At 45.8% G+C, this 21,067-nt stretch overlaps 1 protein-coding gene across 7 annotated transcripts in view; it reads right to left on the bottom strand.

Annotated features, from left to right (window-relative positions):
* Window positions 1-21,067, bottom strand: part of LOC144374736 (uncharacterized) — a 59,338-nt gene that overhangs the window by 13,194 nt on the left and 25,077 nt on the right. For 6 of the 7 annotated variants that reach the window (XM_078037480.1, XM_078037478.1, XM_078037481.1 and 3 more), the window contains 4 exons: window positions 10,098-10,219; window positions 9,449-9,588; window positions 8,827-8,996; window positions 8,287-8,392 (listed from right to left, as the gene is read on the bottom strand). In XM_078037480.1, the coding sequence (XP_077893606.1) occupies window positions 8,287-8,392; window positions 8,827-8,996; window positions 9,449-9,588; window positions 10,098-10,219 (538 nt within the window). Of the gene's footprint in view, window positions 1-8,286; window positions 8,393-8,826; window positions 8,997-9,448; window positions 9,589-10,097; window positions 10,220-13,324; window positions 13,526-21,067 lie in introns of all 7 variants that reach the window. The other variant, XM_078037483.1, reaches the window with a different exon arrangement.

Raw genomic sequence — 21,067 nt, 5'->3', positions numbered from 1 at the left:
TCTCTAACTTATGATCCTTCTCCCTAAGCCTCCTGAGCTACTGGGATGATGGGCAGACATCACTATGCCCAGTCATCTTAAATTGCTCTTTTTTATTCTGGGATTCCTATCCCATGTAAAATGTCTTATCAATATGAGATTGTACAGCCAAGTGTGGTGGCATGCACCTGTAATCCCCCCTGCTCAGAAATCAGGAGCAGGAGAGTCACTGCATCCTACAAATTTGAGACCAGTCTGAGCATCAGAGGAAGCCCCACCTCATACCACAAAAAAATGGAAAAAAAAAAAAGAGATAAAAGTGGGGTACTCTAATAACTAACAGTGAGAAAATAACCCAAATTTAAATGTAAGGTCTCTGGTGTGGCTCAATGGTAGAGCTCTTGCCTAGCATGCTCAAGGACATGAGTTTTCATGCTTATTCATACTAGCCCCAAAGCAGAAATCTAAAATCTCCTAATCCTCCTATATAATGAAATATATATATATATATATATATATATATATATATATATATATATGTGTGTGTGTGTGTGTGCGCGCGCGCGCGCGCGCGTGTGTGTATGTGTTTGTACACTTTCCCCCAGCACTGGGGGGTTGAGCCTAAGGACATCCTACCACTTGGCTTTATCCCTAGCTGTTCTTATTTTGAGATACAGTCTTGCTAATTGCAGAGGCTGGCCTAAAGCTGCCTGAGTTCCTGAGTTGCTGGAATTAGTCATGTGCCACCAAACCCAGTTTACAATCCCTTTTCTAGCCAGTCCAGTGGTACACACCTGCCTTCCAGGACTCAGCACACTTACATAGGAGGTTTGCTTGAACTCAGAAGTTCAAGACTGGCCTGGCCAACATACTGGGAACTTCACCTCAAACAAACAGAAAACCCACAAAACTGATGGTCAATTTTTCTTTCCTTTTCCACATCTGAGGATTGAATTCAGGGGTGTGTTACCATTGACCTACATCCCCAAAACTTTTTTTTTGATAAAGAACACAATTCTCTTTAAGTTACTGATCCTTGACTTGTGATCCTCCTGCCTCAGTTTCTTGAGTAGCTGAGCTTATAGATGGGCACTCCTGTGCCCAACTGTATTATCACTTTTCAAGTGTGCAGTAAATTAACTGGAACAACCTTATTGACCATTATATCTCCAAAACTTACTCATGTTTAACTGAAACTTTGTAATTTCTGACTAATCTAATAGCCTATTAGGACTCATAATAAACAAGTTCCCTTCCTATTATATGGAATCCTTTCCGGCCAAGAGTCAGGCAGTGTTGGTTCATGAGCTTGAGTCTCCAGAGAGCAAGGATCTTCCCTTCCAGGAGGGCTCTGTCCCAGCCCCTCAGAGCCTCCACCCACACTTCCCTGAACCTAGGACACATAGGCACAGCTGCCATAGGAAGCAGCACCAAACATGTGTATATAACAGACATGGGGTTCTTGGCACTCTCAACAGGGGAGTGAGGGCTCAGGAACAAGAGACCCCCACATGGGGCTCAGGAGATGAACTTCTGGTGCTTGTCCTGGCATTGCTGGGTGTGAAGGGAGAATAGGAGGCCAAGCCTCCCTTGGAAGCCTCCCAATGCACCACTGGGCTGATCAGAAGGTAAACACAGAGTCAGTACATGGGGGATCTCCCTACCCTCCACCCCACAACTCACAGTCAAGTCCCTTGGTGCCAAGAGTCAAGACAAGGGAGAGGGCTGGCACCACATTACTGCAAGAGACCATGGGGGACACTGTGGGTTACCCACCCCACTGTACACCTAATGCTCCACACAAATGTTTCACATTGTATGTCAAAAATTTCCATAAATAAAGAATCTGGAGTGCTGGGGTTGTGGCTCTGGGGTAGAGTGCTTGCCTCGCATGCATGAGGAACTAGGTTCAATCCATGGCATCACATAAAAATAAACAAATAAAATAAATATATGTGTCCATCTACAACTGATATTTATACATGTACATACATACACACATGCACACATACACCACACATACACAAACACATATAAAAGAAACAGAATTTTCTTTAAAACATAAACTACTAGATTAGTCTCAGTCCTCATTAATAGATGAGGAAACTGGGGACCAAAAAAGTAAGGACTGGCACCAAGCCAACCATAAAGTGTGTTTCAGTCTTTTCTCTTTCTCTATCCAGGGACACCTGGGTGTGCTCTGAAGCCCTGTGACCTGGACCCTGCACCCTCCAGGTCCATAATCCCACTCCTTATGCTCCAAGTGCTTCAGCTTCAGGGCCAGCCCTACATCCGGGGCTTCCCCCAACACATGTGCAACCACAGATCCTCATGATTCAAAGCACACCCGATACTCCTTTCCTTCTGTACAGGTGCAGCCTTGTCACTCCTTGGGGGGGCCTGAGTGGTGCACCTGGGCCAAAGGAGGTCTTTAAGGTGTTCTTTTGGCCCCCAGTTGGTCCCCTGGTCCACCTGAATGCAGACCGCCTCGGACATGTACCTGGGAAGCAACAGGCCAAATGCAAGGAGTCACTACCCACCTTGGCCTGGACTCCCTGACCACTCTCACCCTCAGCTGGGAAAGCACAGAGCCCAGGAGCCTTATCCAGGCTGCCATTCCCCTCAAGCACATTTCTTGGGGCAAGAACCTACAACACCAAGGAAGAGTGAAATTCCCAGAAACTCCCAGAGTGCCCTGGAGAAAACCCCAAAGGAAAGGAACAGGAGTGTTAAGGCTGGGAGCTGAGGACAGGGACCAGGGAACTAGACCAAGCTTCACTCCCCCCACCAGCCCCAGGGTCCACCACTTGAGCCCTTGGTTTACCAACTTAGGTCCCAAGGGTGCACAGAGTGCGATGTAACAGTTTGTTGGGCAGCCCACATTGAATGCCTTGTCATACTGGAGGGAGATGAGGAAGGGAAGAGGAGCTCAGAATCAGCAGGACTGGGTACGGCCATCTCCCAGGGACACTTGCTAAGTTGGTCAGTCAATCCAGGGCTCAACCTGGGCCTGTGGCCAGGCTCTAGGTACAGGAGTGCCCTAGAGTGACCCAGGGCCTCCTGTCTTCCCAAGCTCCCAGGAAGCGTGACCTCCCTTGACCCACTTGTGAGCAGCTGTCCCCAGACAGTGCTGACCGAGCACCCACCTCTCCTGCCTTCTCAGGGCTCTCAACCCCTAGTGCTTCCCTTTGCAGGATCCTTGCTCTGTCTCCATTGGCCTCACCTGTCCTCTCACCTCATCCTTCCAGGTACCTTTTAAGGTCTGTCTCCTGGTGTTCTGCTCAACTGATCCAAAGATCATGTCACCACCCCACTCCCACTTGACTGTCTTACCACTCGATTTTTCTAAAAATCTACCTTCATTGAGTTTCACTATCTGGGAGACCAGTGGCAGCAGGGGATGCCCAGACATATTTCCCTAGTCAAAAATCAGATTTTCCAAGAAAATCTGAGCTGAAGACCTTCAGTACACAAAGCAGGAAAGGCCAAGCTCAAAGATCATGTCCTTCCCAGGACTCTGACTGGCTTCTCCTCTCCCTTATTCTACTTTCTCTTTCCCCTGAGTCCATCCATCAGCCTCGACCACTCCTCCTTTCAGAACAGGTTGAGTTTCACCCCAACTTCATGAGCTTTAGGTAGAAAATACTCTGTTATAGTAGAAAGTGGTCCAGCAGCACCTCTATCCACCCCAAGTCTCCAATGGCCTACACATGAAGACTTTCATCTTCAACACTCTCCTCTGCCAAAGGAAAGATGATTCCACATCAGAACAGCTCTGGAATATGTCCAAAAAAGCAACTCGAATCAATGTCCTCTATGAGGTTCTGCTTCCTTTAAGGTGTTCACAGCACATAAGAAATGAGTATACCACCAGGTACAGTGGCACACACCTGTAACCCCAGGGAATTGGGATTTTGAGGCTGGAGGATCACAAGTTCAAGGCCAGCCTCAACAACTTAGCAAGGCCCTCAACAATTTAGTGACACCCTATCTCAAAACAAAATAGAGCAAGGATTAGGGATGCAGCTTTGGTGGTAAAGCACCTGTGGGTTCAATCCCTAGTACCAGAAGAAATAAACTAATAGCAGAGCATTAAAAAATTACAGAATCTTTAAACTTTGAGAAAGAATATTTGATTAGATATATATCATGTGTAGAAAATATTGATTGTACATAAAGTATAGAAAATGTTTAAGGAATGATAGTAAATTTGTAAGAACTGAGTAGTAAATGTGAATACCGTCCTCCCCCCACATGGGACCCTATCACACACAACTGGAATCCAACAGCTCTGAGGCACCCAGACAAGCCTCTCTCACTGGCTCCACTCTTGGGGCTCCTGTTCCAATTCTGTGTCTCAAACACCCTCACACTCCACAGGACCAAAATTCAGCAGCATCTTCTTCTTGCCCCATCTTCTGCCCAACTTCCTGTTGTCTCTCCTTCTTCTCCTTATCCTGGGGGGTCAGGACACAATTCTTCTCTCTGTTCCTTTCCTCTTTCCTTCTATCCCCAAATGTTGGTTCTTCTGTTTGATGGTTCACTCATTGATTCAGATGTCTTTTCTCTGTGTGCTGGGGACTGAAGAATTCAGGGCCTTGCACATGCTAAGCACACACTCTACCACGGAGATGCACCCCCATCAGAAATATTTCAGGGCATCAAAAATGCTTGGGTCCAACCAGGAAGGGTGGCACACACCTGTAATCCCAGTGATTTGGGAAACTAAGGCAGGTTTGAGACCAGCCTCAGCAACTTAGTGAGACCCTGATTCATAATAAAAAGTAGCAGGGACTGGGAATGTAGCTCAGTGGTAAAGTGCCCCTGGGTTTAATACCGAGTAGCAAAAAAACAAAGCCCCGTCACTGCACTGGGGATGGAAAGCACACCGCAAACAGCATGGCCAGGCTACTTTCAGTGGGTGAGGGCAGCTGCAACCTGAGGCCCTGTGCACCAAGGGGAGTGGAAAGGGTAGAGCATAGAGAGAGTATCATGGGAACCATGTAGGCAACCCAGCTCACACCACCCAGGTACATGCAGAGGAGAAGCCCAGAGAGTTAAGTGCTGAGACAGCGACTTCTGGTTTCAGAGGCTGTGTCTAGACCAGAAAGAGTAGTCTGAAGATGTCTGCTGAATTTGGCCATTAATGAGAGCATCATCCTGACAGCAAGGGCTGGGCTGAGCTGGGCCAGAAAGTGAAGGGGGAGCTAGTGAACAAGATCAACTCTTTCAGGAAATAAGGCCCAGAAGGTACAACAGGTGGAGTGGAGGCCTGGGATGTTAAGGCTGGGACTTGTATGACTTTTAAGATGAGCACAAACATGTGTAGATGACCATGGGAAGGAATGGTAGTGATGTAACAGCAGCACACAGGGCACTCTCTGGTGCCATCCACTCTTCTATGAGGTTTACATGAATTAACCCACAATTCCCTGTTTTACAGATAGGGAAATTGAGTGACCAGGAGCTGAGTAGCATACCCCAGGTCTCCCTGCTGCTCAGTTCTAGAGCTCCGATTTGAACTTATGTGGTCTTCACCAGAGTCTTTGCCACCAACCACCAAGCAAGTGAGTCTAGGAGGAGTTGCAGTCAGGGAATGGAGTATGCTGGGAGTGAAAGCTGGAGCATGAAATCAGTGCCTGAAATTAGTGCTGCCATTAATAGAAAGGAGCCCTGTCTAGTGAATCTTAGAGGGCAGACCACATTTAGGTCCCTTGAGACTTGGGGATCCTGGACATGGAAGGCCTCACTCTGAGCAGAGGAGGAAGAGCAATGGACTAAGGCCTGACCTAGGGCAGGAAAAACCACAGGATGGAGGAATGGAACAGGCTGCCAGGAAAAGTCAATGATGATACTAGAAGCTGGAGAGAGGAGAAGACAGGCAGACCACAGGGCTGAGGAATAAGGGCCAAGCACAGGAGTCACAGCTGGGAGGGAACCACATATGGCAGTGGTGGATGGGAGGTGATGAGCAGACAGGCTCCTCTGTCTGTTCAGCTATCTCAGGGTCTGAAGCTTCCCCTCCCCCACTGATGCCGCCCACCAGTCTTCCTGAAAGAGCCTTTAGTTAAGAGATTGCCATACTAAAGGAATCCCAGGGCAAAGATGCCCACTATATCATTCCTAGTGGATGCTCAAAGAAAAAGCAATAAAGACACAGATGGGGAAGAAAGCAAAGAAACTGCTCCACAGGACATGAGGTTCCTTTTAGAGTGAACAACAACGAATGCTGGGGAAGAAGCTCAGTGATCGAGCACCCCTGGTAAGATCCTCAGTGCTGGAAAAACATCAACACTAAGGACTCCTGCTCTTTGGAAGATGCGATGAAGAAAATAAAATGTCAAGCCATGAATTGCAAGAAAAGATTTGCAACACATACATCTGAATCCAGTATAGAGAACTCCTGAAACTCAATAAGAAAACAACACAGTTTTTTTAAAAATGGGCAAAGTTTGGAGCAAACACTTCACCATCAATATACCCATGGCTTATAAGACACAAAAATATGCTCAACACCATTAGTCATTAGGAAAATACAGAGTGGAGCCCTAGTGATATACCACTACTCATTTATTAGACAGGCTACAATTTGAAAACAAAAAAGAATAGTGACCAATGACAGTATCAAATGCTAGTGAGGATGTGGAGCAACTGGAATTCTCATTCATTGCTGGTACAAAATAGAAACATTAGAGTTGTTTTCTAAAATGTCCCATAAGTTTATCTCATGACTCAGCAATGCCACCCTTAACAATTTACCCAACAGAAATGAAAACTTATGTCCACATGTCTATGCATCAATGGTTGTTGTATCAGCTTTATTTATAACTGCCTGAAACTGGCTGGGCACAGTTCCCCATGACTTTAATGGCTTGGGAGGCTAAGGCAAGTGGGTGACAAGTTCAAAGCCTCAGTAACTTAGGAAGGCTTTAAGCAACTTAGTAAGACCCTTTCTCAAAATTTTAAAAATTTTTCAAAAAGAAAACATAAGGGTGCTGGTTGTGGGGTGGGTGAGGCTGGGATTGTTGCTCAGTGGTTAAGCACCTCTGGGTTCAATCCCTGGTACAAAAACAAAACAAAAATTCTGCCAAAACCTAGATGCAAAGAAAAAATACTTCAATTGGTGAATGTACAAATAGTCTGTAGGGAAATACATACTACAAGAAACAAAAGAAAATAAACTACTGATATGAGCAACTACATAGATGAATCTCAAATGCATCGTGCTCAGTGAATGAAGCCAGACTAGAAAGCCCAAAACACCATTGATGCATGATTCTGGAAAGAGAAAAACCACAAGGACTCAGGGAGAGAAAATGACAACAAGAGATGAAAGGATTTTCTGGGGTAGTGAAACTGGTTAACCTTGATCTTGATGGAGAGTACACAATGTCATTTGTCAAAATCCCTAACTATAGATGAAAAAGGGTGAATTTACTGTTTCTAATTACCCCTCAATGAATGACATTTTCACAAAATTTTTCATGGCTCCCAGGTTTCCAGTTCTTCCAAACAAAATTCCAAGCTTGGCTTTCTGGGCCTTTCTAATCTTGACCCCCATAGGGTCAACCTCATTGCCCATGTCACCTTGTCCTTGAACTAGGATCCATTTCTTCATCATTCTGTTAACACCCTACTTTCAGATTTCTGTGCCTTTCTACAAAATTGTACCTCTCACAGTCAATGCCCTCCTGTCTGCCTCTCCAAAAGCACACCTAGGACACAAAGAGTGGCATGTTCTCCTCTACAGCCTGGGCTTCGCCAAACTCCCAGTCTCTTCCAGTTGGCTACACCACTCAGGACTGACCCCTTGCTCAGAGTGTTCCTGGTGTCTCCCAGTGTTATTCTGATGGCAGGTTGCTTATCAACACAAGGGCATGATGTACTTACTCACCCCTACACCCATCCCTCAAATAACTACCACCTAGAACACCCAGCACACAGTAGGCTTTCTTTTTTTTAAGAATTTTTTAATATTTACTTTTTAGTTCTTGGCAGACACAACATCTTTGTTTGTATGTGGTGCTGAGGATTGAACCCTGGCCGCACGCATGCTAGGCGAGCGCACTACCACTTAAGCCACATCCCCAGCCCACACAGTAGGCTTTCAATGCAATGCACCCAGGAGGCAAAATGGCCCCAAGCTCCAGGGTATAGAAATATCTGAGCTGCATCTTCAGAGGTGGGTCTGGAAGGACTCATGAGGCATCATCAAGGCCAAGGGCAGTGGAGAAAGTGCACAAAGTGTCTAATTGAAGAGGTGCAAGATGCCTCACACAGCCAAGGGCACACACACTCACCACTTACCTTCTCCTCATAGGGTCGCCTTGCGGTGCCCACCGCCACTGCCTTGATGAACAATTGCAGGATGAGCGGGACCAGGAGGGCCCCAGTGGGTACAGCCACTAGGATGCTGTGCACAGGCTAAGAATGGAAGCCATGGAAGAGCTCCTCCCTGGTCCGCTTTCGACCCCACTGCTCCCTCCTTACCTCCCACTCCAGGTAGCACTGCCCATGGCTCTCCCTCCATGGACTGGACAGTTAGTCCAGTACAACCAAGGGAAACCTCCCTCCACCACACTGTCCTCCCACCTGTCCCTTTTCAACTTTCATTACCCTACTCTGAGGGCCCCTAGATTCTTAACTCCACAGGCATCCTATCTCGTCCATGTTCCTGACTCCACTGGCCTTCCAAATGTCCTTCACAGGTCCTGCCAAGTGACTTCTCCCTCTAGCCCCGCCCACATCAGCCCCTCCCCTGTCACCCTGACCCTACTGGGCTGTTTGCCCCTCCCTCCCCACCACATCAGCACTTCCCAGTGTGCGCCCTTGGGAGTGTGTGGATACGTCATGATTTTGTCCAAAAACGCCACGTTCCTCCTGCATATGATGAAAACCACGCAGGTGGCCAGCACGGTACCCAGATAGAGGCACAGGGACACGAGGAGTAGCAGGTAGAGCCGGATGTTTCGGCGCCCCACGCAGTTATTCACCCACCTGCAATGGTGGTCGAACTCCTAGGGGAGAGGAGACAGGTCTGAGGGTCCTTCTGGAATGGCTTCCATCACTCCCTAATCCTGGGGCCTCCCCTAACGCAGCCCTCTAGGCCGCCTGCTGTTGACCTTACATAAGGGTTCCCATCTCAGTGAGAGCACAGTTAGGACCCCATGGCTCATCAAGTCACCTGTCCTGAGTGAGGTCTTTAGAGACAAGACCTGCCTGGTGTCACGTGGACCAGGACATGAAAACTCTGGGCCTCCATTTCCTCAAGTACTGGAAAAGGATGAAAAAAATGCCCTTCCACTACCGGCTGTCTGCTCTTGTGAACCATGTTCCCAGAGTGCCACATGAAGCACTCTGGGAATATGGTCTGATACCCCCACCTGGCCCACTCATGATGTGAGGTTCCTGGTCCTGGCCAGGTGCAAGGAGATAGGTTGGTGAGTGGACAGGGAGGAGGAGCACTCACCTCCACACAGATGTCACACCTTTTGCAGTGGAAGGTTCGGGGCAGGCGGTGAAAATAACACGTGGGACACCACGGCATGTGGTACAACCTGCCATTCACTCGTGCCATGTATACAGTCTCAGGGTCCTGCTTGAAGGCGCCTGGCAGGGAGAGAGGTGTGGGAATGGAGGAGGCCCTTGTATTACTCTGATGCTCAGGGCAGCCCCATAGCATCACTGGGCATCAAGAAGGTGGGGAGGAGGAGGGCAGGGGAACCCCAGTGCCTGTTGAGCAAGCTGACCACTCAGATGGGTGGCAGTCAGAGAGAAGGGCTGTCCAGCACAGGAGCTCTACATGGAGCTCCCCCTGTGGAATAGTGATCAGTGCTTGGAGTTGGATGTGAAATGGGAAGGAGGAAGGGGGAACTGCGTGGTTGGAAGAGCCTGCTGCCTCTCTTGGCCCGTCCTCCCTTCTAAAGCAACTGGAAAACCTCCAGGATTCTGTTTTTCACACTTCAGTGGCTTGGGAAATGAAGTGCCAGGGCCCAAGTAATAGTGACAGGGTAAGAAGGGATCCTGAGGCCACAGGTGGGGTCAGCCCTTTACAAATGACCCCTGTAGGCACCAGCCTTGGGGTGCCACCTCCCTCTCCCAGGAGTCCGAGGCCTTACCTCTGTTCAAGATTCCTGGGTCTGAAAAATTCATGCCAATGAGGCTATACAAACTCAGGAGGCAGAAAAGTCCGGAGACCACTGGGTAGGCCCACTCTCCATTTTGCGCCAGTGCTCGGCCTCTGAAATCAGAGCCAGACTCCGTTCTAGTCGGGGGCAACCCAGAGCCCCCATGAGGCCCGGCTCACCTGAGGTCAGACCCACACACCTTAAGGACAGATCTGAATATCCAGGCTAGAGACAGACCCCATTCCCTCCACCAAATGTCACCAGCATTACCAGCCTCCAACAGTCCCCCCAAATCCTCAGGCTCCCCACATCTCTGTGCTTCCCACTAAATATCCTCCTTCCCCTCTTGGCCTCCCTCCACCTCCCTGCCTCTGCACTCTCACTGTCTATTTCCCTTCTGTCTCTTTTTGAGAACCCACAGCTGGCCCGGAGACTCACGGAAATATAAAGAACACAGCACTTAGATACACCAGGGCTGCCACAGTGAAACAAGCCCAGAGGCTTGAGAATAGCCAGGATCTGGCTGGGGGTCGGGGTGGGGACAATAAATCGTTTGATACAGTCATGCTGCGATGCCTGCTCTCAAACAAATGAGAGCCAACTGCTCCTTCTCCTGGCTTGGCACCCAGAGTACCATGACTACAAATGTGACATCAGAGAGGTTCCGGAATGGGGGCTCTGGCTGCTTCCTGTGCCCACTGATATCAACCTTCCCCTGGCCTCAGATACACACTTCTGGACGGGGACATCCTGCTCTTACAATGTGGCTTTGTTGGAGCTTGTGAGGATGGATGTAGTTTATCCCCCAAAGGTTCTTAGGCTGGAGGCTAGGTCCTCGGTGTGGCAGTGTTGAGGGGGTAGAACCTGCAAGAGGTAAGGCCTAGTGGGAGGTAATTTGGCCACTGGGGATGAGGCCCTTGGAAGGGAGTAATGAACTTCTCATGGGTCCCTGTTAGTTCCTGTGAGAGGGGGTGTTATAAAATGAACAAGACTCATCCTCCCCAGTTTCTGGCCATTCAGTCTCGACCCCTTGCATGTCTTCCCACCATGATGCCATTCACCATGTTGTAATCACTCTCACCAAAGATCAGTCTCAGGGGCTACCAAATGTTGCATTCTGTGCTAAATAAACCTCATCTCTTTATAAAGTACCCATTCTTGGGTATTTTGTTAGAGCAACAGAAAGCATCTAATACAGAGACCATGTCATATGGTTTATGGGGAGAAGTTTGGTGATGGTTAGTTATCCCCCTTTCAGGCCCAGTGCTAATGGAAGTAGGCATAAGTGCTCCTCGCTTATCCTAGTGCCACTTCTTCCTTTCTGTTGTAACAAAGCTCCATTTTGGGGAGGAGGTAGCAAGCTACCAACTAAATATCTTCCCAGTTTCCTTCACTTCCAGGGTGGGTTTTATGACATACTTCTGTCTCAACATAAAACATAAAATGGGCTGGGGACGTGACTCAATGGTTAAGCAACCCTCCGTACAATCCCTGATGATGATGATGATGATAACATAATGATAATAATTTGTACATATTTATGGCATAAAACATATTTTGAAACATGTATACATATACATTATTTCATATTCTTTTTTGTGTTGAGAACCCTTGAAATCTATTCTCTGAGTCATTTTCCAGTATATATAACATTATCAACTGTACTCATTCTGTTATATGTTATTATTAACTGTAGTCATCTTATTGTACAATAGATCCCTTAAACTCATCCCCCTCATCTAAGTGCAATTTGGCTTCCTGGGACCAGCATCTCCCCCATCCACAGCCCAGCCACTCCTGGGCCCCTGGCAGTCACCATTCTGCTCTCTGTTTCTATGAGTTCAACTTTTATAGATTCCACATGTAGGTGAGATCATGTGATAGTTGTCCTATGCCTGGCTTATTTCCCCCAGTAAAATGTCCTTTGGCCTCCCTCATTCAATGCCACAAGTGACAGGACTTCCTAATTTTATTTAAAGACTAAATAGTGTCCCCTTATATTACTAAACCACATTTTTTATATCAACTCACCCACTGATAGACACAGCTTTTCCCATTTCTAGGTTCTGAGAATATTACTGCAATGAACATGGGGTGCAGATATCTATTAATACACTGATGCCATTTCCTTTGGATATATACCAAGTAGTTGGATGTCTGGACTGTAGGGTAATTTTTTTTTTTTTTTTTTTTTTTTTGGTGCTGGGGATTGAACCCAGGGCCTTGTCCATGCATGGCAAGCACTCTACCAACTGAGCTCTATTTTCGATTTTTAAAGAAACTTCCCATATTGATTTTCCTAATGACTAGACTAATTTAAATTCCACCAAACATTCTACAAGAATTCTAGTTTCTCCCTATCCAGACCAGTACTTAATATCTTTTGTCTTTCTTTTTCTTTTATTTATACTCAAGTTGAACCCAGGGGTACATTACCCAGATACACAACTGCAGACCTTTTTAAGTTTTATTCTGAGATCAGGTCTCACTAAGTTGCTGAGGTTTACCTTGAATTTATAATCCTCCCACCTCAGCCTCTTGAGTTACTGGTATTAAGGCATGTGCCGCTGGTTCTTTGGTCTTTTTGATAATAGTCATTCTAATAGGTGTGGGAGGGTATCTCATTATGATTCTAACTTGCATTTCTCTAAGGATTAGTAATGTTGAACATTTTTTTCAGCTTTCTCTTGGTCAATTGTGTTTCTACTGAGAATGCAATGATGTTTGAGTCACAGTCTACCTTCAAATTTTATGTCGATTTCTGTTTTAGCACAAGAAGGGATGACATGCATTGGGTCATGGAAAAAGGTCAGGAGTGGTTCTAGAATCATAAATACCAGGTCTATTGAGCTTTGTAGCAGACCATGCTAGCCTTAGGTTTTCTTTTTTTGTTTGTTTTTTGGTTTTTTAAATTAGTTATATATAACAGCACAATGCATTTTATTTCATTGTACACAACTGTAGCGCAACTTTACATTTCTATGCTTGTACCTGATGTAGCATCACACCATATGTGCATTCATACATGTACTTAGGGTAATGATGTCCATCTCATTCCACCAACTTTCCTATCCCCATGCCCCATCCTCACCTCTGCCTCCCCTTTGCCTCATCAAACTTCCTCCATTTTTTTCTTATCAGAGAGAACATTCAGCCTTTGGTTTTTGAGGATTGGCTTACTTCAATTAGCATGATATTCTCTAACTCCATTCATTTACCTGCACATAATTTTATTTTCTTTTAATGCTGAGTAGTAATATTCCATTAGGTATATATATACCACAGTTTCTCTATCCATTCATCTATTCACAGGCATCCAGGCTGTTTCCACAGTTTAGTTATTGTGTACTGAGCTTCTATAAACATGGATGTGGCTGTGTCTCTGTAATATGCTGATTTTAAGTCATTTGGAAATAGACCTAGGAGAGAGATAGTTGGGTCAAATGGTGGTTCCATTTAAAGTTTTCTAAGGAATCTCCATACTGCTTTCCAGATTGGTTACACCAATTTGCAGTCCCACCAGCAGTGTATGAGTGTACCTTTCCCCCCACATCCTCATCCACCAACATTTATTGTGGTCTGTATTCAACACACAGGGCACTTTCTGGTACAGCCACTGTTCTATGTGGTTTACATGAATTATACCACAATCTCTGTTTTACAGATAGGGAAGTTGACTGACCAGGGGCTAAGTAGTTACCTAAGGTCTCCCTGCTGGTTAGTTCTAGAGCTGTGATTTGGACTTATGAGGTCTGGCTCGAGAGACCTTGCCACCAACCACCAAGCAAGGGACTCCAGGAGGAGTTGCAGTCAGGGGGCAGAGTAGAAAGGGAGTGAAGTTGGAGCATGGGATCAATGCCTGAGATGGGTGCTTCCAATAATAGAAAGGAACCCTGACTGGGGAATCCCAGAGGGCAGACCACATTTAGGTCCCTTGAGAATAGTGATCCTGGACATGGAGGGCCTCATTCTGAGCAGAGGAGGAAGGGCCTATGGCCTGACCTGGGGCTGGAAGAACCACAGGATGGAGGAAGGGAAAAGGCTGCCAGGCAAACTCAATGATGGAGTGAAGCTGGACAGAGGAGAAGACAGGCAGACCACAGGGCTGAGGAAAAAGGGCCAAGCTCAAGAGTCACAGGTGGGAGGGAACCACATATGGCAGTGGTGGGGTGCTGAATAAAAGGATGGGAGGTGATGAGCAGACAGGATCCTCTGTCTTTTCAGTTGTCTCAGAGTCTGCAGCTTCACCTCCCCCCACTGATGCTACCCACCAGTCTTCCTGAAAGAGCCTTTAATCAAGCGATTGCCATACTAAAGGAATCTCATGGCAGAGATGCCCACTCCTATCATTCCTAGTCAACACTAAGAAGAAAAAAAAATAAAAACACACATGTTGGAAAGAAGAAAATAAAACTGTTCCTCACAGAGGACATGATTTTCCAAGTAGAATAAATAACAACACTCAGTGGCAGAGCACCTCGATTCAAACTCCAGAACTGGAAAAACAACACCACTAAGAACTTCTGTTCTTCGAAAGATGCTATGAAGAAAACTGAATGAAAAGCCACAGATTGCAAGAAAAATTTGGAAAACATAGATCTCAACCCAGTGTACACAACCCTTATAACTTAGTAAGGAAAGAAAACAATATTTTTTAAAAGAGAAGTAGATTGGAGCCAACACTTTGCCAAAGACCTACCAATGGACAAGAAGACATAAAAATAAGCTCAACATCATTGCTCATTAGGAAAACATAACCTGGAGCTTAAATGAGATGCCACTACTCATTTATTAGAAAGGCTTCAATAAAAAGAGAAAACAAAACAAGAACAAATGACAGTGTGAAATGTTGGTAAGGATGTGGAGCAACTGGAATTTTCATACTTTGCTGGTAGAAATTAGGAATGGTACAGTGATTTTGAAAGAAAAATGGCCATTTTCTACAGAGTTCCACCTACAGTTACCTTATGACTCAGCAATACCACCCTTAAGAATTGACCCAACAGAAATGAAAACTTAGGTTCGCATGCCTGTACACCAATGTTTGTAGCAGCTTTCTTTATAGCTGTGAAAAACTAGCTAGGCACAGTGGCGTGTGCCTAAGTTCTAGCCACTTGGGAGGCTAAGACTGAAGGATTGCAAGTTCAAAGCCAGCCTCAGCAAATTAGCAAGGTTCTAAGCAATTCAATGAGACCCTGACTCAAAAGAAAAAAAAAACTTTAAGAAAAATAAAGGGGGCAGATGGATCAGAGATGCAGCTCAGTGGTTAAGCACCCCTGGGTTCAATCCCTGGTACAAACAAAAGAAAACTAAAACACTGTGGAAAAACTAGATACAATGAACAATCCTTCAATTGGTGAATGTATAAATACTCTATAGGAATGCTATTCCCAGTGTGGGCCCTTGGGACTGTGTGGCTAGCACTTTGTCCAAGGATAATGACATCACTGTGGTGGCCACAAGGAAGACGATGCACATCACCAGAAGGGCACCCAGGTACAGGCAAAGGGACACAAGTAGCAGCAGGAAATGCCAGATGTTCAGATACCTCAAGCTGTTGCTCACCTGCCCACAGTGGTGGTCCAACTCCTAGGGGAGAGGAGGCAGACCTCAAGGGTCTATCTGACCTGACTTCCATCACCCCCAAATGCTCAGGTCTTCCCCAACTCAGCCCCCTAGGCTTCCTGCTCTTGGCCCTACACACAGGTTTTCATCTCAAGGACAACCTGGCATTTCCATGGTTAGGGCACAGTTAGCCCCATAGCACATCAGGTCACCTGTTCTGAGCGAGATTTTTAGAGACAAGATCCGCCTGGTGTCACTTGGAGCAGGACATAAAAACTCTGGGCCTCTGTTTTCTCAGATACTGGATGAGGATGAAAAAACACCCTTGCCCAACCAGCCGTCTGCACTTGTGAACCAGAGTAGGGTGGGCACATCAGACAAACACACTCAGAACCAGGAAACCCTACAACTAGGACACCCAGACCAAGGCATGCAATGATCCCCAGGACCAGGCAGCAGTCAGCAAAAAAGGCTGGGAATCTAGTATCAGCAAGCCAGGGGAGGGCACAGTCACTGCCTTTCCTCCCCCTGACTCCACCAGGCTCAGCACAGAGGGGATGCCCTTTGCATGTCAGCACCTGTGCAAGCAAGGCCAGCCTCCCAGGACAGGTGCAGAACTGGAGGCAATAACAGATGGAAGTGAGCAAGAGTAGCAGGGAGCCACTTTTAGCAGACTGGGAAGATGGTCTCATACCCACCTGTGGCCCACTTATGCTGTGAGTTTCCTGGTCCTGACCAGGTGTCCAGGGATGGGTTGGTGAGCGGACAGGGAGGTGGAACACTATGTCCACAAAGATGTTACAACAGGGACAGTGGAAGGTCTTGGGTAGGCAGTGGGAGGAGCAATGTGGGCGCCAGGGCATTTGAAAGGTCCTTCGATACATCCAGGCCACATATGATGCCCTCAGGGTTCTGTTTGATGGAGCCTGGCATGGGAAAAGTTTTGGGCAATGACAAGATCCCCTTCTATCACTCTGCCGCTCAGGGCAGCACCATAGCTGGAATGCAGGCATTATCTTCTTCTAGGATTATCTTCTATGTTGATAATATATATATATATATATATATATATATATATATATATATATATATATATATATTGTTAGAGAGGGACCTACCTTTGCTACTGAAATTTATTTCTTCATACTGTGCCTGGTCTTACCATGAAACCATGATATTAGTAGCAGGAAGAACTCTGGTAGCTCTTGTGCTATTTAGCTCCAACATAAGTGTAAAGAGTTTTGAGAACATTTGATTTTTAATTGATATTCTTCCCAGGGTAAATAAACCCTTTCTAGTCAGTGCCACAGAGATGTTGTCAAGAGTAAAATTATACAATTTGATGTTGTCTGGGATGGACTGTTGAAATATATATATTTACATTGCTATAAAGAAGCTCAAATGAAAACAATGAAATAATAAAATTGAGGGAAGAATTCACAACCCTGGGTACTGGCCTCCAAATACTTCACCACTTTGAAGATGGAAGAAAATATTCTTAGTAACATACTGACTTTTCCAGGTGAAACTGGACTATACAAACAAAATTTGAATGTGTGATTTCACTTAAAATGTTTGTCCTGTCTCAGAGACCTGATACAAAACCAACCAATTCAATCAAATGCATAATCCTTCTCTTGGATTGCTTTACGAATAAGAGAGGACAGATTTTTTTAATAGAACAAGAATTTTATGCAAAATCTGAGCTTTACTATTCTTCATTGAGTGGGAGGAAAGGAGTGGAGGGAGTTTAGAAGGCTCTTTGAAGGAGAAGCCAAGTTATTAGAGCAAGCTCCAGGTTCTTTGAGACTCGTCTTCCTGTCTTTCACTGGGCACAGTCAGTACTTCCACAGCCTGTGCACCTGGGAGGAAGGCAAAGCATGGAGAGATGGCAGAGGGGGGAGACAGGCAACTGAGCATTTGAACATATGTGCTTGCTCTGAGTGGAGTGCATGGGTGTATGATTGGCAAATGGGGAATAGACTGATAACATTTGACTTTGAAAATGACTTTGAGCCCTGCTACACTAAAACTTGCTTTACCAGCTTGGAAGACAAATATGCCCGCATCTGTTTGTAAAGTTCTAACTAATCACTGTGCCACCCCACAAGCAAGTTCACAGGAAATGTTGTTTCCTTCAGGACTTCCCACTGGGTTTGCCCAAGAATTCTCTCCAGCTCTCTTTGCCTTTAGGAGCTTGGTGCTGGCAAAAGAGGGGAAGGAAGAAACCCATAGGGTCCTGCCTGAGGAGACTCCCTGCTTCCCCTCAGTCTTTCACACCAACCAGTGCAGGGAGCCCACACTTGGGGAAGAATGGGGTCCTTTTGTTTTCTGACTGCATATGCTGCTTCTCCTGGCCTCTCCATGGGAGCTTGTAGGGAGGTGGAAGGAGCTACTTGGAGTGCTTTCCTGCCAGCTGACCCCACACTTGGTCATCTCAGCCCACCAGAGAACTTCCAACATGTGAATTTTCAAAAGGAAGAAATCAGGATTGCTTTTGACCTCCCTGACTTCTGCAAATTTGCCAGCCCTGTCCCTCAGGTAGGGCAGTGGGGTGCAGGAGGGACACACACCTGGCTAAGAAAATCTCCATGTGGTAAACAATCCTAGGTGTAACTCTTCTCCTTGGCTATGGAGAATTCTGTCTGTGGTACAAAGCTTCCACAAGACATAGTGGACCTGTGATGTTTCACTGTTTTACTTCCCAAAGATTTTTGAGGCTTGAGGCAAGGGCTAGTAAGAGGCAAAGCAATTTACCTTGACCTCAGAGCACTGCCCCAAGTAGAAGAGCCATCTGGTAGAAGCAAAGTTAGTTTTAGAATGTGTGCTTAGGTAGGTGCAACTAACTCAGACTATGTAGAACTTTGTCTAACACTGTTTTTTTTTCCCATTAAAATGCTATTTTAAAATGTTTAATCCTATAGGAAAGTTTCAAGAACAGTAAAATAATGTGCACCATAATCTGTATACTTTTCTATATGTAAATGAGGTTAAGCAAAAATGAAGATTAGCATGACACCAATATGTATTCAGCTAAATTCATCAATTTTAATATTTTGGTATGTATAGGAAAATTTTCTTGTACCACCATACTAATATCACTTTGAGGAAATTTGATATTGATATGAAACTACTATCAAGGTATATATTCCATATTCAAATTTTCCTAAATCCATTATAGCTGGATTTTTTAAATATACAGGATATGATCAAGGATCACATGTTGCATTTTGTTGTCATTTTTCTTTAGAATCCTGTAATCTATAATGGTTTTCTGACATTTTTTATACAGCACTGACATTGTGGAAGTGTCCTGAACAGTTGTTCTGCAGAATTTGAATGTTTCTGATTGCCTCCTCATGATCTGTTTTAGGCAAAACATTTCTACAAGAATTGGACAGATGATACTTATTTCATGGAGTAGGGGGTGGGAAACTTAACATCTGTTGTCAAGTACAGTTAATGTTGAACTTTGATCATTCAGCATGATGCTGTTTGATTGAGAAGGTAAAGTGTTGTCATTCTGGTTTCTCCTAACTTACTGCATATGCAAAAATAAATGTTGGTGAGGATGTGGGGGAAAAGACACACTCATAGATTGCTGGTTGGACTGCAAATTGATGTAATCATCATGGAAAGCAGTATGGAGATTCCTCAGAAAACTTGGAATGAAACCATCAGTTGACCCAGCTATCCCACTTCTCAGTCTATTTCCAATAGACTTAAAATCAGCAAACTACAGTGATGCAGCCACATCAATGCTATAAAGTAGCTCAACTCACAAAAGAGTTTTACTATGGAACCAACCTAGGTGTCCTTCAACAGACGAACAGATAAAGAAAATGTGGTCAATATGCACAATGGAATATTACTCAGTTTTAAAGAAGAACAAAGTGATGACATATGCCAGTAAATGAGTGGAAGTTAAGAATATCAGACAAAAACAACTGATAATTAAATTTCCATGAAGCTTGAGTAAGACACACTGGACAAAATACACATCAAAGTATTTCAGAATGAAATACTTTGCACAGCAAAAAGGGAAATGCCAATGGATGAGTAATTGTACTTACTGGGAAATAGTGAACTAAAAAGCAAAGTAAATGAGGACTTACAAAAATGGTTTCCATAAAAATGATTGATTTAAAATATGAAAGTCATTGATATATAAACAATGAATCATTACAAATCACCTAATTGTAATAAAATAAAAGGTACAAGAAAAACACATAAATTATATGTACAGAATGTAGAGAATAGACTTACACTGAAAACTTGTAATTTACTCTTTTGGGGGGACAAACAAAAGAAAACACTGGCAGATAAAGTTTAGAACACAGCTTTTAAAATGATACACCATATGCACAACTTTAAAAATGATACATGCATACTCCCATTTAAACCAGGTGTTCCTCTTTCTCCCTTCAACATCCCCCCATTCAGGTTAGCCCCCAACCAAAGTTTCCCTTCACACTTACTCCCCCAACAAGGCCCCACTATTGAAGCCAGGTACCAGCCCTAAAACCTCTACCACACAAACTCAGCTGCCTCCAGGAGCACCCAGGAACAGCACCCAAGTGCCTCTGCCCCACTGCCCTGCAACCTCTGCCACACCCACTCAGCTCATGTCAAGAGCACCCAGGAACAGCACACTAACTCCTATGCCACACTTCCCCACCTCAACAGGCCTTAGCACTAATGCCCCCTCCAGGCACTCACTCAGAGCAGGCAGCCACTACCCCACATAGCTGCCAGTCCCTCTGCACCTCTCCAGCCAGGGTGGCGCCCCCAGAGGCCTCACCACCTGTGTCTGCTCCAGTCATCACCTTGCAGCCACAGGCACTGAGTGCCCCCTCCCCACACACTAACCCACCTAGCCTCTGGTCCCAGGACACCTCTCCTGCAAGGGTCCAACCCCCACAGGCCTCAGAAAGAGGCCCCTCTCAAGGGGCCAGCACAGCATGCCCCCTCCACACACACTACCCCACCCAGCTCTAACTCATCTAGCTCCAATCCCCAATGCCTCTCCAGCCAGGGCTGTGCGCCCCCTCCAGACCTCAGCATGAGCGCCCCCTCAAGTAACTGCCTCGCAGAGACAGGCACAGTGTGCCCCATCACCACACATTACCCACCAAACTCCTTCACCACCCAGCTCCGGTCCCCTAAAACCTCTCCACCCAGGGCCATATGCCACATACCACTGGGGACACTGGAGTCCTCACTACCTGAGACTGTCCTCATAAGTCCACAAGGACCAACAGGAGGTGGTGGTGAGGGCCATGCTGCCCCTGTGGGAGGCCCAACATCCTCACCAGGAACCATAAATGAGAAAGGACGGCAAGGACACCTTCCCAGAGGGTGACATAGTCTAGGGGCAAGACTGGAGCAGCCCAGGC

The sequence above is a fragment of the Ictidomys tridecemlineatus genome, unplaced genomic scaffold (genome assembly GCF_052094955.1).
Source record: "Ictidomys tridecemlineatus isolate mIctTri1 unplaced genomic scaffold, mIctTri1.hap1 Scaffold_85, whole genome shotgun sequence".
In the NCBI taxonomy this organism is placed as follows: Eukaryota; Metazoa; Chordata; class Mammalia; order Rodentia; family Sciuridae; genus Ictidomys; species Ictidomys tridecemlineatus.
The sequence above is the reverse complement of the archived record's forward strand: the minus strand, read 5'-3'. Positions and strand labels throughout refer to the sequence as shown.